Below are 15,057 nucleotides of genomic sequence, written 5' to 3'. Positions count from 1 at the left end.
TGTATTGATGCCCTTCATTGTCAGCTTTATTTGCCTTTTATGCTTCATCTTATGCAGCTGGTGATGTTGCCTCCTGAGAGTGAAATGTCACCTTGTACATAGGTGTTGAAAGTAGGGGCAGTGCTGTCTTGTGCTTTGTGTTACTCTGTCTCATCAGTAATGCTGTTTGACTACAGGATGTTTGTTTCCAATTTCCTATCTCCAGTCGAATTGTGTTTTTGACAGTATTCCTTTTCCTTTTATTCACAGGCCTGTAAATTCATTGAATATCCTTCGTCATGTACTGAAAAAAGTTTCAAGGTGAGTACTTTGTGTATAATATCCATCTCTTTGTGTGATTTGTCATTGAAACTATTGGCGGCCGTGCCTTCAGTTGCCTTGGCACCAAGCTCTGGAATGCCCTTCCCACATCTCTCCGCCTCTCTCTCTTCCTTTAAGGCACTCTTTAGTACCTACCTCTTTGACCACATTTTTGGTCATCTGACTTGATACCTCCTTATGTGGCTCCATGTCATTTTTTGTTTTATAATGCTCCTGTGAGGTGCCTTGGGATGTTTTATTATAAATATAAATTGTTGTTGGGAATCTTTTGAAATCCTGGGTGTTTACAACAGTGATCAACAGAACAACTTACTTTTCTCTCTACACTTTGATAAAATGATCACTAATACTTCCAAGCAATCCTTAGAGTGGCTGTGTATCTACAAACTGATAAGCAAAAACAACTTATAGAGCAGCTTTAATATAATAAAATGTCCCAAGGCGCTCTACAGGAGTGTTATAAAACAAAATATGACACCAAGCCAAAAAAGGACATATTAGGTAGGTGTCCAAAAGCTTGTTCAAAGAGGTAGCATTTAATGAGTGTCTTAAAGGAGGAAAGCGAGGTGGAGAGGTATAGTGTGTATTCCAGAGCTTGCGGCCTAGGCAACTGAAGGCACGGCCACCAATGGTAGAGTAATTAAAATCAGGGATGCTCAAGAGGCCAGAATTCGAGGAGCGCAGGTATCTTGGAAGGTTATGGGGCTGGAGGAGATTACAGAGATAGGGAGGGGGCGAGATCATAGAAGGATTTGAAAACAAGCATGCGAATTTTTAACTCAAGGCGTTGCTTGACTCACTAGTTTTGTTCCACTCATAATGAGGGGTGGTCAGTTTCGTGCTTTGAAGTTACTATCTTATGGAAATGACCAAGGGCAGGAATGCCATCGAACCCAATGCTGTCCTGAGAGAGATTGTGAGTTCTCTGTGCATTCTCAGTTATTTTATCCTTAAAGATGTTTTTGCTGATTTTACAGTAATATGGATGTTGCTACGGTAACATGTCACAATGATGATTAAACGCATCCATATTGTTCAGAGCACATAAAGCCAACAGGAGGAAAGTAGGGAGATATATTTGCAGTGAGGAATTATTAATTACATTCAGAAACGTTGAACCAAAGGTGAGCAGCGATAAAAGTTGGCCAATAAAAGAATCAAATCACGGACAACTGGTTTGTGAAATTTCATACATCAAACTGGTGGTAATCCTAGAATCCCGTGTTGCTGTGAATCAGTGGCCCTGATCACATGTTTTCATTGTTATAACACCCTGTTATTCTAAGACTGTGTAGCCTCTTCCTCACTGAACAACACCATGCGAGTGGGAGCCCTGGATTATGTGTGTGTTATTTGCAAACAATAAATAGTTTGTATGGAGACATTTGAGTGGTCACAGTAAAAGTCTATTTCTGAAAATATAAATTGATCCACGTTTTCGCAATTCGCCTGAGCAGACGCGCTTATTATGGGTTTGTGCAGCCTCTAGCCCAATGCAGGTAATCCAGGAATTTGTTACTGACCAATCATTAGGAACATTGGAACCTGAGGTGCTCAGAGAGGATTTTCCCAATGTATTTTTTCCCTTATTGGCCCAATCTTCAACACCTCAATTGATCATCCTTAAATATTTCTATATTCAAGGGATTACAGCCTTGTCTGTGTAACTTCCCTCCTAATTTAATCCTTTTAGCCCTGTTATCATTATGGTAAATCTGCACTGCACCTTCTCCAAGACCAGTATATTCTCCCTGAGGTGCAGTGCCCAGAACTGAATGCAGTTCTTCAGAGCTTTATACAACTGCAGTATCATTTCCACCCATTTGATCCATCCCTTGAGATAAAGGTTAACTTTCCATTTGCCTTTTGAATTATTTTTTGAGCTTGTCTGCTAGCTTTACATAAATAGTACTCCTCTCCCTTTACTGCACACAGTAGGAAAAGTCCAGCTGTTTCATTCTACAGTATGATTTATTTTAAACTCCGATAAATGTGTTATTTTGCTCTGAACAGTTTCCAGACTTTGATTTCTTCATTCCAGTTGCCTTTTGCAAAGTATTAATCCAGTGGTAGATCCTCATTCAATACTTGCAAATTTCTGCTTACCAATTATTTGGAAACTCTCCTGTACATGGGTTCTAAGGTTGTTTTTTTTCATGGTGTAAAATATTTATTTCGAAAAACATTGATACATACTTATGTGTTTAAATATTTAATGTGTGATTCGTGGTGGTGTGCATGATCGACACTCTTGTGCATGTTTGTGCATTAGATTTTCAGAGTCAGAGTAGCACAAGGAGTTATTCTTGAGCATGGGAACAGATCTTTTCTAGGACATTGTTGGGTCCCTTATCCAGCTTCTCCCTGTGCAAGAATGAATGGTGAAGATTGTGAGGGGGTATTTGTACGGATCTCCAGGTCGTAGGGAGTCCAGACTTGACCCCTCCAGCAGTTCAAGGTGTAGGGCATTCATCATGTGACATCTGTCTGATAGGTGTTGAATCCATGTTTGTGATGCAGAAGCAGGTATTGAGCTTTAATGGACCCATCTTCCTGCCACTAGCAGTGAGAGTTTCGCTAGTAGGAGCCTCTCAACCTTGTGTCCCTGTGGACAGGCCCAGCAGATGCAGTAGGTTTGAAGAAATCTTGTTCTTGATCATTGGCTTTGTGGCCTCCAGGATCACTCCCAGAAAGGTTGGCCTTGTGTGTGGGTCCAGTGGGTGTGCAAGAGTGTACCATGCTGGGCAGGATCTTCCATGGGATATGGTATTCTGTGTTTTGAGTTGATCCTTGCACATTGCATTGCAAGAAGTAGTTGCGATTCTGTTCCCAAGTTTAATGGTCTATCATTGTTTGGCGGTCTAAGTTTCAATCCCAGACTCACTTCAGGCTGTTTGTCATCAGTTGAGGCAGAGATGCTTGTCGTGCTCAGAGCTGCCTTTAGTGCTGAACGGGCATACCTCTGGGGTTCGTCTTTGTGGGGCATCGCTAACTCCCAGCAGGTGTGATTTCGGTACTTGTGTATCAGGAGGTTCAAAATGATTGCTCGCTGCTGGGTAGAAGCTGACTCAGTCATCTATCACCTGCCAGGCCTTGAATTCCCTGGTGGGAAGTTTGTGAGACAGCTGACAGTCCTGGGGGCATCTCTTTAATAGAACTCAGATCTCTGTTCAAATTGATAATGTTAGCTGGACTTTGAGACTCATTTAAGGGGAAGCGAGATACATATATGAGGGAAGAAGGAATGGAAGGTTATGCTGTTAGGATAGGAAGAGGCTAAAGAGGAGCATCAACATGGGAGACTAGGAACCAGTGTAGATCAGCAAGGACAGATGTGATCGGAAAACAGGATGTGGTGCTGATAGGATATGGAAAGCAGGAGGATGGCATTCAGGAGAGGGAACCATTTACAATGTCAGTTAGCATGGGGGAGAGGAAGGTGTGTTGGTTGGTCCCAGGTTCGCTTTCCACCCCTCAACCCCTCAACCCCACTCACTCTCTAGCCCCGCTCTGTCTCTCTCTCCCCGGCCCCGCTCTGTCTCTCTCTCCCCGGCCCCGCTTAGTCTCTCTCTCCCCGGCCCCGCTCTGTCTCTCTCTCCCCGTCCCCGCTCTGTCTCTCTCTCCCCGTCCCCGCTCTGTCTCTCTCTCCCCGGCCCCGCTCTGTCTCTCTCTCCCCGGCGCCGCTCTGTCTCTCTCTCCCCGGCGCCGCTCTGTCTCTCTCTCCCCGGCCCCGCTCTGTCTCTCTCTCCCCGGCCCCGCTCTGTCTCTCTCTCCCCGGCCCCGCTCTGTCTCTCTCTCCCCGGCCCCGCTCTGTCTCTCTCTCCCCGGCCCCGCCCTCTCTCTCTCTCCCCGGCCCCGCCCTCTCTCTCTCTCCCCGGCCCCGCCCTCTCTCTCTCTCCCCGGCCCCGCCCTCTCTCTCTCTCCCCGGCCCCGCCCTCTCTCTCTCTCTCCCCGGCCCCGCCCTCTCTCTCTCTCCCCGGCCCCGCCCTCTCTCTCTCCCCCCGGCCCCTCTCTCTCTCCCCCCGGCCCCGCCCTCTCTCTCTCCCCCCGGCCCCGCCCTCTCTCTCTCCCCCCGGCCCCGCCCTCTCTCTCTCCCCCCGGCCCCGCCCTCTCTCTCTCCCCCCGGCCCCGCCCTCTCTCTCTCCCCCCGGCCCCGCCCTCTCTCTCTCCCCCCGGCCCCGCCCTCTCTCTCTCCCCCCGGCCCCGCCCTCTCTCTCTCCCCCCGGCCCCGCCCTCTCTCTCTCCCCCCGGCCCCGCCCTCTCTCCCCCCGGCCCCGCCCTCTCTCTCTCCCCCCGGCCCCGCCCTCTCTCTCTCTCCCCGGCCCCGCCCTCTCTCTCTCTCCCCGGCCCCGCCCTCTCTCTCTCTCCCCGGCCCCGCCCTCTCTCTCTCTCCCCGGCCCCGCCCTCTCTCTCTCTCCCCGGCCCCGCCCTCTCTCTCTCTCCCCGGCCCCGCCCTCTCTCTCTCTCCCCGGCCTCGCCCTCTCTCTCTCTCCCCGGCCCCGCCCTCTCTCTCTCTCCCCGGCCCCGCCCTCTCTCTCTCTCCCCGGCCCCGCCCTCTCTCTCTCTCTCCCCGGCCCCTCTCTCTCTCTCTCCCCGGCCCCGCCCTCTCTCTCTCCCCGGCCCCGCCCTCTCTCTCTCCCCGGCCCCGCCCTCTCTCTCTCTCCCCCGCCCTCTCTCTCTCTCCCCCGCCCTCTCTCTCTCTCCCCCGCCCTCTCTCTCTCTCCCCGGCCCCGCCCTCTCTCTCTCTCCCCGGCCCCGCCCCCTCTCTCTCTCCCCGGCCCCGCCCCCTCTCTCTCTCCCCGGCCCCGCCCTCTCTCTCTCTCTCCCCGGCCCCGCCCTCTCTCTCTCTCTCCCGGCCCCGCCCTCTCTCTCTCTCTCCCCGGCCCCGCCCTCTCTCTCTCTCCCCGGCCCCGCCCTCTCTCTCTCTCCCCGGCCCCGCCCTCCCTCTCTCTCTCCCCGGCCCCGCCCTCCCTCCCTCTCTCTCTCCCCGGCCCCGCCCTCCCTCTCTCTCTCCCCAGCCCTGCCCTCTCTCTCTCCCCAGCCCCGCCCTCTCTCTCTTCCCCAGCCCCGCCCGCCCTCTCTCTCTTCCCCGGCCCCGCCCTCTCTCTCTTCCCCGGCCCCGCCCCCTCTCTCTCTTCCCCGGCCCCGCCCCCTCTCTCTCTTCCCCGGCCCCGCCCTCTCTCTCTTCCCCGGCCCCGCCCTCTCTCTCTTCCCCGGCCCCGCCCTCTCTCTCTTCCCTGGCCCCGCCCTCTCTCTCTTCCCCGGCCCCGCCCTCTCTCTCTCTTCCCCGGCCCCGCCCTCTCTCTCTCCCCGGCCCCGCCCTCTCTCTCTCTCTCCCCGGCCCCGCCCTCTCTCTCTCTCTCCCCGGCCCCGCGCTCTCTCTCTCTCTCTCTCCGCGGCCCCGCTCTCTCTTTCTCTCTCTCTCTCTCTCTCTCCGGCCCCGCCCTCTCTCTCTCTCTCCCCGGCCCCGCCCCCTCTCTCTGTCTCTGTCTGTCTGTCTCTCTCTCTCTCTCTCTCTCTCTGTCTCTCTCTCTCTCTCCCTGGCCCCGCTCTCTCTGTCTCTCTCCCTGGCCCCGCTCTCTCTCTCTCCCCGCCCCGCCTTCTCACTCTCACTCTCTCTCTCTCCCTCTCTGTGTCTCTCCCGCTGTCTCTCTCCCGCTGTCTCTCTCCCGCTGTCTCTCTCCCGCTGTCTCTCTCCCGCTGTTTCTCTCCCGCTGTTTCTCTCCCGCTGTTTCTCTCCCGCTGTCTCTCTCCCGCTGTCTCTCTCCCGCTGTCTCTCTCCCGCTGTCTCTCTCCCGCTGTCTCTCTCCCGCTGTCTCTCTCCCGCTGTCTCTCTCCCGCTGTCTCTCTCCCGCTGTCTCTCTCCCGCTGTCTCTCTCCCGCTGTCTCTCTCCCGCTGTCTCTCCCCCGCTGTCTCTCCCCCGCTGTCTCTCTGTCTCTCTCCCCGGCCCCGCCTTCTCACTCTCACTCTCTCTGCCTCTCTCCCGCTGCCTCTCTCCCGCTGCCTCTCTCCCGCTGCCTCTCTCCCGCTGCCTCTCTCCCTGTCTCTCCCTCTTTTTCTTACCATTGGGATCAATGAACTGTCGCTAACAATTGCAGTGGGGTAAAGTTGCACCAAGTGACTATGCCACCCATAAAGGGGTGGAGTTACTGTGACACCAAACAGGGGAAATGCTTTCAGTTAATCGTTGGCCAGAAACTGTAACGTTTAAATGGTAACCAAAATTTTAATTTGATGATCTTGAAGTGAAACATCCAGCCCACTGAGGCTTTGACCAGATCCGGCAGCTAAACACCTCCCCCACGCACACCCGCCATCCCCCCATGCCACAGCTGAGACCAATTTCCAGGCCTGCCAATATGCAGAGGATGCCTGCTGCAATGTGCAAGTGCCCTGGACCCACAGTGTAGGGTGGGGGCCCACTTCATTCTGGGCTCTTCCCCATCCCTGGCCCACTTTGGCTTTTAGTAAATAAATTAATAGTAGATCTGTCTGTGTGATTGGACGTTTTGGAACTTAATGCTGTCCATTGTGTGAAAGACACCATCATAGTAAGTATGATGTCTGAGGTTTGACCCCTGGCGGATCTGCTCATTGCATCACTTTTTAACCGATCTCTCATTTAGACCATGCTCACAGTTGCCAGATCACCCTCGAGTAATGCTGGGGGAGAGCCACTAGTACAGCATGTCAATTTAAACAGTTATTGTTCCAAAGTTGGACGTCATGTAAAGAATTTTACTGATAAAAATGAAACCATAATGACATCCCTTGGACGCCTGCCTGGTGATCTCATCTTGTTATTTGAGTAGAAATAAAGCTTGCAGTTTTACACTTGGCTTTTCAGTGTAAACACAGCGTGGCTACTGTGAGCAGTGCAGTAATATGTTAGGCCTTGGTGATTAAGAATTGATATTACACAGACTTAGCACAGTTTCCTGTACTGAACAGCGAGACTGGCTGGATTTTTGCCATTGTGACTGATGCTTTCTTTCTTTAAACCCTAGTTTGCCAGAGGGCAGATACCTATTGAGTCATTCCTCAGGAGACTCGTCCATAACCATCCATCGCAGCTCGCAAGGAGGGAAGTTCACCAGAGCAGCCTACAACCTTCACGCTGCGCACAGCACGCTCCCTCCGGTCCCGTCTAGTCTCTCAGTGCCCTGGGTACCCCTGGATCCCAATATCTTGCTGCCTTACCATATCCACCACGGCAGAGCTCCCTGTACCTTCCCTCCCAGGTCCTCGGACAATCTTCAAGACCAGAAGGTTTGTTTGTTCATCAGCTTCTCACCATGTTGGCAGAATTCCAGTGTTCACAGCTTGCAAACCTGGGAATTTTTTCCAATGAACCTCTCTGAAGACAGCATTGCTGAGTTTCAGTCTCCCAAGAATGACTGATCCAGCAATTTGAAAGCCAGCAGGCAGCGTGGTTTAGTAGTGCTTTAGGGCAGTTACTACAGGTGGGGGCAATATGACACTGCTTAAAGGGGCAGCAGGGCAGAAAGAAAGATGGTGTGTAGGAACTTGTAGTCACCTCTATCTGTGGTGTTTAGATCGTCAGACCCTAAATCTCTGGTCATGTTGGCAGATGTTATCAGTGGCAGGACTCACCTGCAACTGGAGAGAATAGCAAACGGTTACTGGGATACAGCACTATAGCCCAGCAGCTTTCACACAAGAGCTTCAGTACGTGTTTCTACACGCTCTGGGCACTGCTGATGTATCCTAGCAACATTCTGTTTATTTTAAAGTTGGGTGTTTGAGGAGCAGAAACCCAGCGTTGTCATTTAAGAGTCCCTGTTTAGCCAATTGTGGAGAGTTTGTTATCTCCCCTCGATAGACAGCCCAAGTCTACAGCCCGTGTTTATGCTCCACTCCAGCCTCATCCCAGGGCGGCACAGTGGCGCAGTGGTTAGCACCGCAGCCTCACAGCTCCAGGGACCCGGGTTCGATTCCAGGTACTGCCTGTGTGGAGTTTGCAAGTTCTCCCTGTGTCTGCGTGGGTTTTCTCCGGGTGCTCCGGTTTCCTCCCACAAGCCAAAAGACTTGCAGGTTGATAGGTAAATTGGCCATTATAAATTGTCACTAGTATAGGTAGGTGGTAGGGAAATATAGGAACAGGTGGGGATGTTTGGTAGGAATATGGGATTAGTGTAGGATTAGTATAAATGGGTGGTTGATGTTCGGCACAGACTCGGTGGGCCGAAGGGCCTGTTTCAGTGCTGTATCTCTAATCTAATCTAATCTAATCTAAAAAAATTACCTCTTCCCCCGATATCTCTGTATTTCCTTCTCCCTCATCTTTGTATCAAGCATCCCCTTAATGTGTCAGTGCCATCCCTTGTGGTAGCAAGTTTCACATTCTCACTGCTCTGTGGAAAGCGGTTTCTCTGAAATTCTTTATCTGATTGGTTAATAGCTGGGTTTTTTTTTGTCCTTCGTTCTGTAATTGTTCTCCATGTTACAGCTTTTCCTGATTCTAAACTGCCCCCTGCCACCCTCACAACGAGTTGTAGCAGTGCTCAATAACTTTCCATGGCCTGAGCCTCTTGGTGCCTGGCATATTGAGGTACCCGCTCCCCCTGTGCCAACGCTCTCTCCAAATGTAAACTCAGTTATCAACAGACTTGGTTTTGTTTCCCTGGCGTCATTCAGCGAGAATTGATAGTCGCTATCCCGAGCTCTCCGAAACACCAGTCAGAGACTTACCAACTGCAGGGGAGCTGGCAATGGTGGATCAGGCACCTGTCACCCTCCCTGCCCAATTTTTATTCCCATTGGCTGAATGTCTCCATTATCTTCCACTGTCGCCATCTCTCTCTGCTCTCCTGACACTTTGATCTAAATATTTCACCCCTACCACAGGTGCAGTGTCCCTGCTCTGCTCAACCCCATCTGTTTACAGTCCCTCTAATCGATAATCCCAATTCAATGACGAACAGAAACTGACAGAGCCCCTCAATCTACGCCCCGTCCCCTGAGATCAGCTCCCCCTTCCTCCCCCCTCCCCCGATGATACAGGGGAAACCTAGATGGCGGGTTGTGTCAGGCTATTTGGCCATTCAGGGTTTCGAGGTGTCACAGATGCACTCCTCAAGTTGGGTCACTGAATACTGATAACAGTATGACTCTGGCTGAGTTTAGTCTCCTTCACTGTCCCAGCCTGCATCCTCCCACGTCCACTCGGCACACGCAGGTACGGAATTTATGGATTGTCTCCTGAGCCATCCCTGGCAACTCACTGACCCTGGGTTTGGTACTGCAGGCTTCCCTCCAACTCTGCCTGCACACCCCCACACCTGACCGCTTCTAACCATCCCATAATGCTTCTTACAGGGAGATGTGTCCAAGCTATTTAAAGGGCAGTGGGCACCAAGTGGCAGAAGATGTAAAACAGGAGGCTCTCGAAGAGGGACCAGGCAGACAGAAGTAGGCCAGTGTTGTATGTACAGGGACTCTGGCTGGGTTTGAAGGGATAAGAGACCACAGAGTGGTGGGGGGGATAAGGGGTCTGAGCCCTGGAGTTGAGTTGTGGGGCAGGGGAGAGGCCAGAGGCCACGGTTGTAGTGGGGGGGGGGGGGGGGGGGGGTGTGCGCTAGCAAGGCTATAGAGGGATTTGAAGACAAGGACCAGAATCATGCATTGGTTATGTGGCAATGAGGTGATCAGGATGTGAACCTCAGTGAGGTGTGGGGGTGCGGTCTGGGTAGCCAATAGTTTACTGATGTTGGATTGCAGCAAGGAGGACCGCAGATGTCTGCCCTTCACTATCAAAGTGTGGATCGGGATTATCGGCAGAGCTGGGAGCCGGTGATAAAGGAAGGATGTGGTGTTGATGGACGTGATGTGAAGGGAGGAACCTGTACTAGCTGGTGGTGAGGTGTGGGGAAGAGAAGTACTGAGTTTGGTACGAGGCAGGAGGTGGAGAGTGGATGGAGTAGTGTTGGAGGTATGTAGATTTGGATTTTTCAGAAGGCTTTTGATAAGGTCCCACATAGGTTAGTAAAGAAAATTAGAGCACACGGGATTGGGGGTAATATACTGGTATGGATTGAGAATTGGTTAACAGACAGAAAACAGAGAGTAGGGATAAATGGGTCATTCTTAGGATGGCAGGCTGTTACTAGTGGGGTACCGCAAGGATCAGTGCTGTGGTCACAGCTGTTTACAATCTATATAAATGATTTGGATGTGGGGACCGAATATAATAATTCCACATTTGCTGATGGCACAAAATGAGGTGGGAAGGTAAGTTGTGGGGAGTGGACTTGAACAGTGAATGGGCAAGAACATGGCAAATGGAATATAATGTGAATAAGTGTAAAGTTATCCACTTTGGTGGTAAAAAAAACCGAAAGACAGAATATTTCTTAAATGGTGAGAGATTGTTAATGTCCAAAGGGACCTGGGTGTCCTTGTTTATGAGTCACTAAAAGCTAGTATGCAAGTGCAGCAATCAATTAAGAAGGCAAATGGTACGTTAACCTTCATCTCAAGGGGTTTTGAGTACAGGAGTAAAGAGGTCTTGCTGCAATTGTACAGAGCTTTGGTGACACCGCACCTGGAGTATTGTGTAAACTTTTAGAGTCATAGAGTTATACAGCACAGAAACAGGCCCTTTGGCCCATTGTGTCTGTGCCGGCCATCAAGCACCTATTCTAATCCCATTTTCCAGCACTTGGACTGTAGCCCTGTATGCTATGGTGTTTCAAGTGCTCATCTAAATACTTCTTAAATGTTGTGAGGGTTCCTGCCTCTACTACCTCTTCAGGCAGTGCGTTCCAGATTCCAACCACCCTCTGGGTGAAAAGGTTTTCCTCAAATCCCCTCTAAACCTCCTGCCCCTTACCTTTAAATCTGGCTATTGACCCCTCTACTAAGGGAAAAAGTTTCTTCCTATCTATGCCCCTCATAATCTTGTACACGTCAATCATGTCCCCCCTCAGCCTTCTCTGCTCCAAGGAAAACAACCCTCGCCTTTTCAGTCTCTCTTCATAGCTGAAATGCTCCAGCCCAGGCAACATCCTGGTGAATCTCCTCTGCACCCTCTCCAGTGCAATCACATCCCTCCGATAGTGTGGTGCCCAGAACTGTACACAGTACTCCAGCTGTGGCCTAACAAGCATTTTATACAGCTCTATCATAACCTCCCTGCTCTTATATTCTATGCCTCAGCCAATAAAGGCAAGTATCCCATATGCTTTCCTAGCCACCTTATCTACCTGTGCTGCTGCCTTCAGTGATCTATGTACAAGTACACCAAGGTCCCTCTATACTTCCTAGGGCCCTACCATCCATTGTACATTTGGTCTCCTTATCTAAGGGAGGATATACTTGCCATAGAGGAAGTGCAAAGGAGGTTCACCAGTCTAATCCCTGGGATAAGGAGAGATTGAGGAAACTGGGCCTGTATTCTCTCGAGTTTCGAAGAATGAGATTTCATTGAAAGTTACAAAATTCTTACAGGGCATGACAGGGTGGATGTGGATAGGATGTTTCCTTTAGAACTAGGAGATATAATCTCAGAATAAGGGCATTTAAAACTGAGATGGGGAGGAATTTTTTGACTCAGGGTGGTGAATCTTTGGAATTCTGTGCCCCAGAGAGCTGTGGAAGCTCAATCATTGAGCATGTTCAAGAGAGAAATCAATTGATTCTGGATAATAATGATATCAAGGGATATGGGGATAGTTCAGGAAAGTGGCGTCGAGGTAGATGATCAGTCATGATCTAATTGAATGGCGGAGCAGGCTTGATGGGCTGAATGACCGACTTCCTGCTCCTCATGGATCTGCCTTTGTCCTTTTCAGACCTCTCTGAACTAATTATTTTCTGCTTTTATTTTGGATTTCCAGTTTAAATTGGTTACTATAACTGCTTTGTGTTGTCGGAAAACATCAACCTGATTGTTGCATTGTTAACTCTCGACTCATTTTATGAGTCAGGACGGAAATCATGAAGAGCCAAAATGATTTTAACTCTAACTCGACCCCAGTTGCTTAATTTCTCTTCCCATTATTTTCAAAGCCTTTGGGATTAATTAATTCCTTTGTTGTTCTGGTGTCTGCAAACTGCCTAATAAATCTCTGTGGCAGTGGGAGCCCTGTACTACTAATGGGCTGGAGTTATGTTCACTCCTTCTCACTCAATACATATATAGAATCATAGACAAGTCCAGCGCTGAAACTGTCCATTCAGTCCATCCAGCCAGCCAGCTTCAGGATTGTCCAGATCACCACCTCTCTGTCTAAATCCACTCTCCCACTGGTCCTGATGCCTGTAAATGACAATCCTGCTATAATCCCATGGAATGGATTGCAGCTTGTTCCATTGAAGCAAATCTTCTGGTTGTTGATAGTGCATTTCAAACTCTGTGTGCATCATTTTAGTCACCGAACCCCTTTAATAACTGGAACAAACATCCATCTATATTAGAGTGTGCTGGAAACAGTACAACTGTGGAAAGGGTTTGCACTTCCTTTCAGCACGATTTCTCGTTGTGCTTTTAACGTTGACAATTATAAGTTCCCCGCCTACATCCTTTTATCTTCCTGTTTCAAGCTACTCTCAAATCCCCTTTTCAAAGAATTGATGGGCTCTGTTTCAGCTGCGTGTTGTGACAGAGTTGTGCTTTCTAAGCCTGTACTAGCTGAATTTGTGCTGACGGAGGTGTAAAATTAATGATGCAGGAATATCCCAGCTGGAGTTTGGATCAACCAAAACCAAGTCTTCAACAACACCTCGATTTTTTTTTTTAAATTCTCATCCTCATGTTCAAATCCCTCCATAGTCTCATCCCTCCCTATCTCTGACCTCCCCAGCCCTACAACCCTCCAAGATCTCTGTGCTCCTCCAGTTGGCCTCTTGTATATTTCTGTTTTTCCAGCCCTCGGTTACCTAGGCTCTGGAATTCCCTTTCTGGCCCTCTCTTTCCTTCTTGAAGATGGTGCTTAAAAGCTACCCCTTTGACCAAGCTTTTAATCACTGTTTTGTTGGATAATGCTCCCGTGAAGCACCTTGGGAGGACATTTCACAATGTTAACGGTGCTATATAAATGCAAGTTATTGCTAAGGATTCGGAAATGGAATAGTAAACTCTGATGCTGCACACTCTGTCTCGATTGGGAAAGCAAGCTGGTTGACTGCCGAAACACACAGAACGGGATAGTGAGTTGTGAGATTGTGCTTCACTGTGCACTGCCACCGTTCCCCACCCATCCCAATCCCGGCCTTCCGACAATTCCGTCATTCATGAGACGCCGCTGTTGGATGCCCCTGCTGTGGCCCTGACCATTCATCCATGTCGTACATGACATGCTTGCCTACTCCCAGACTGTAAAAGTAGGGCCTTCCAATTGGTATGTATCGGAACTTTCATGTGTGACACATGTAATGTTAAAGTAGTTAAATATGTCCTGGAATAAATGTTGATAGTTCTCTGTGTTAGACTGACTGGAAGGGAGGGGGGCGGGGGAGAAAGGTCTGCCTATGATATGATGTAATGTCAGAACAGCAGACTGCATTGTGATAATGAGTCACATCAAAATCTATCTGGTTTTACATTTCCAGATAGGCAAAGCCAAAGCGAACAGGGGCATTCCTGCACAAGGAAAGGCGGTTACCATGGAAACGAGGAGTCATCCCCCGCCAGCCCAGCAAAATGGAAACGCAGGGATAGTACCAAAGAAAAAAAAGAATAAAGGGAAGAGAGCAAAGCGACAAAAGTGGTGGAGAGCCAAGAAGAAACTGAAGAAGGCACAGTGCATACAGGGGCAGTGAGATTGGGATGTGGGGCGGTGCCAGTGCTGTTTATTAATCACCCTGCACTCTCAGTGAGGAAAGGCAGCCCACAGCCCTTCCTCTTTGTAAAGGCATGTAGCAGCGGCCCTGTCTAAATCAGCCTTCTATTGGAAAGACAGTGATCTGAGGGATTTGTCAGCGGGCCAGTCTTTGAGCAGTCGCAGCACCAAGACCCTTCTGTGAATGTGCAGTCCACACCTTGGCACCAGGTTCTTCTTCCCCTTGGGAGAACCAAACACTGATTTGAGAGCACAGCCTTGTGTTGGTTCTGGCAGCTGTTTGTAAGAGGCTGGCATTGTATATACGTTAGAAAGAATGGGCACAGATTCAGTGAGGATTGCCATTTTTTTCCAACAGAAAAATAAAAAGGCAAAGAGCTTGTCACCCTCGCAAGGTTTAACATTTTTTGAATGGGACATGATCGAAGTGTCTCCTTTTGCGAAATGCTTTCCAGTTCAAAAGGGAATAACTTTGCAGTGTGGTTTTAATGAGCAGAGTTCCAAGAATGACTCCGAGATTGGTCATTCAGGGTGCAGCCTCTAGATTCATTTCAGAAACAAAAAGCTTTGTTCAAGTCACTGCTTATCTCAACATTGCAAAGCAGAGGCTGCTCAGCTCCTCTTTAATACATTTTTGTGAAAGTTTTAATAAAAGCCATAAATTGGGGAAAAGGCCATTTGATTGTGTTTTTGTGTTCCCGTTACCCACTGCTTGTTCTGCTGGTGCACTTGTTCAATCTGAAGCCCAGCAGAGTGGAGCCTTCCCAGCGAGCCGATGAACAGCCTCAGTAACAGAGACTCCTTCGTCAATTGCATTCCAAAGGATTGAACCCACACTCCTCATTTCAGTCAGTGGGCAGATTATTTAACAGTGAAATGATGTCAGGGATTTCAAAGGGACAATGTCAATGGCATTAGTGAAAAGGGTGCAAA

General features: G+C 49.7%; 1 protein-coding gene across 1 annotated transcript in view; it reads left to right on the top strand.

Moving 5' to 3' along the window:
• ice2 (interactor of little elongator complex ELL subunit 2) overlaps positions 1-14,796 on the top strand; it is a 108,464-nt gene extending 93,668 nt beyond the window's left edge. Inside the window, exons 12-14 of the mRNA XM_068015183.1 lie at positions 250-300; positions 7,330-7,591; positions 13,895-14,796. Coding sequence (XP_067871284.1) covers positions 250-300; positions 7,330-7,591; positions 13,895-14,104 — 523 coding nt within the window. The 3' untranslated portion in view covers positions 14,105-14,796. The remainder of the gene's footprint in view (positions 1-249; positions 301-7,329; positions 7,592-13,894) is intronic.
• Positions 14,797-15,057: the final 261 nt, after the last annotated feature.

This window comes from Heterodontus francisci, chromosome 35 (assembly GCF_036365525.1).
Source record: "Heterodontus francisci isolate sHetFra1 chromosome 35, sHetFra1.hap1, whole genome shotgun sequence".
In the NCBI taxonomy this organism is placed as follows: Eukaryota; Metazoa; Chordata; class Chondrichthyes; order Heterodontiformes; family Heterodontidae; genus Heterodontus; species Heterodontus francisci.
This window is presented reverse-complemented; position numbering and strand designations above follow the sequence as displayed.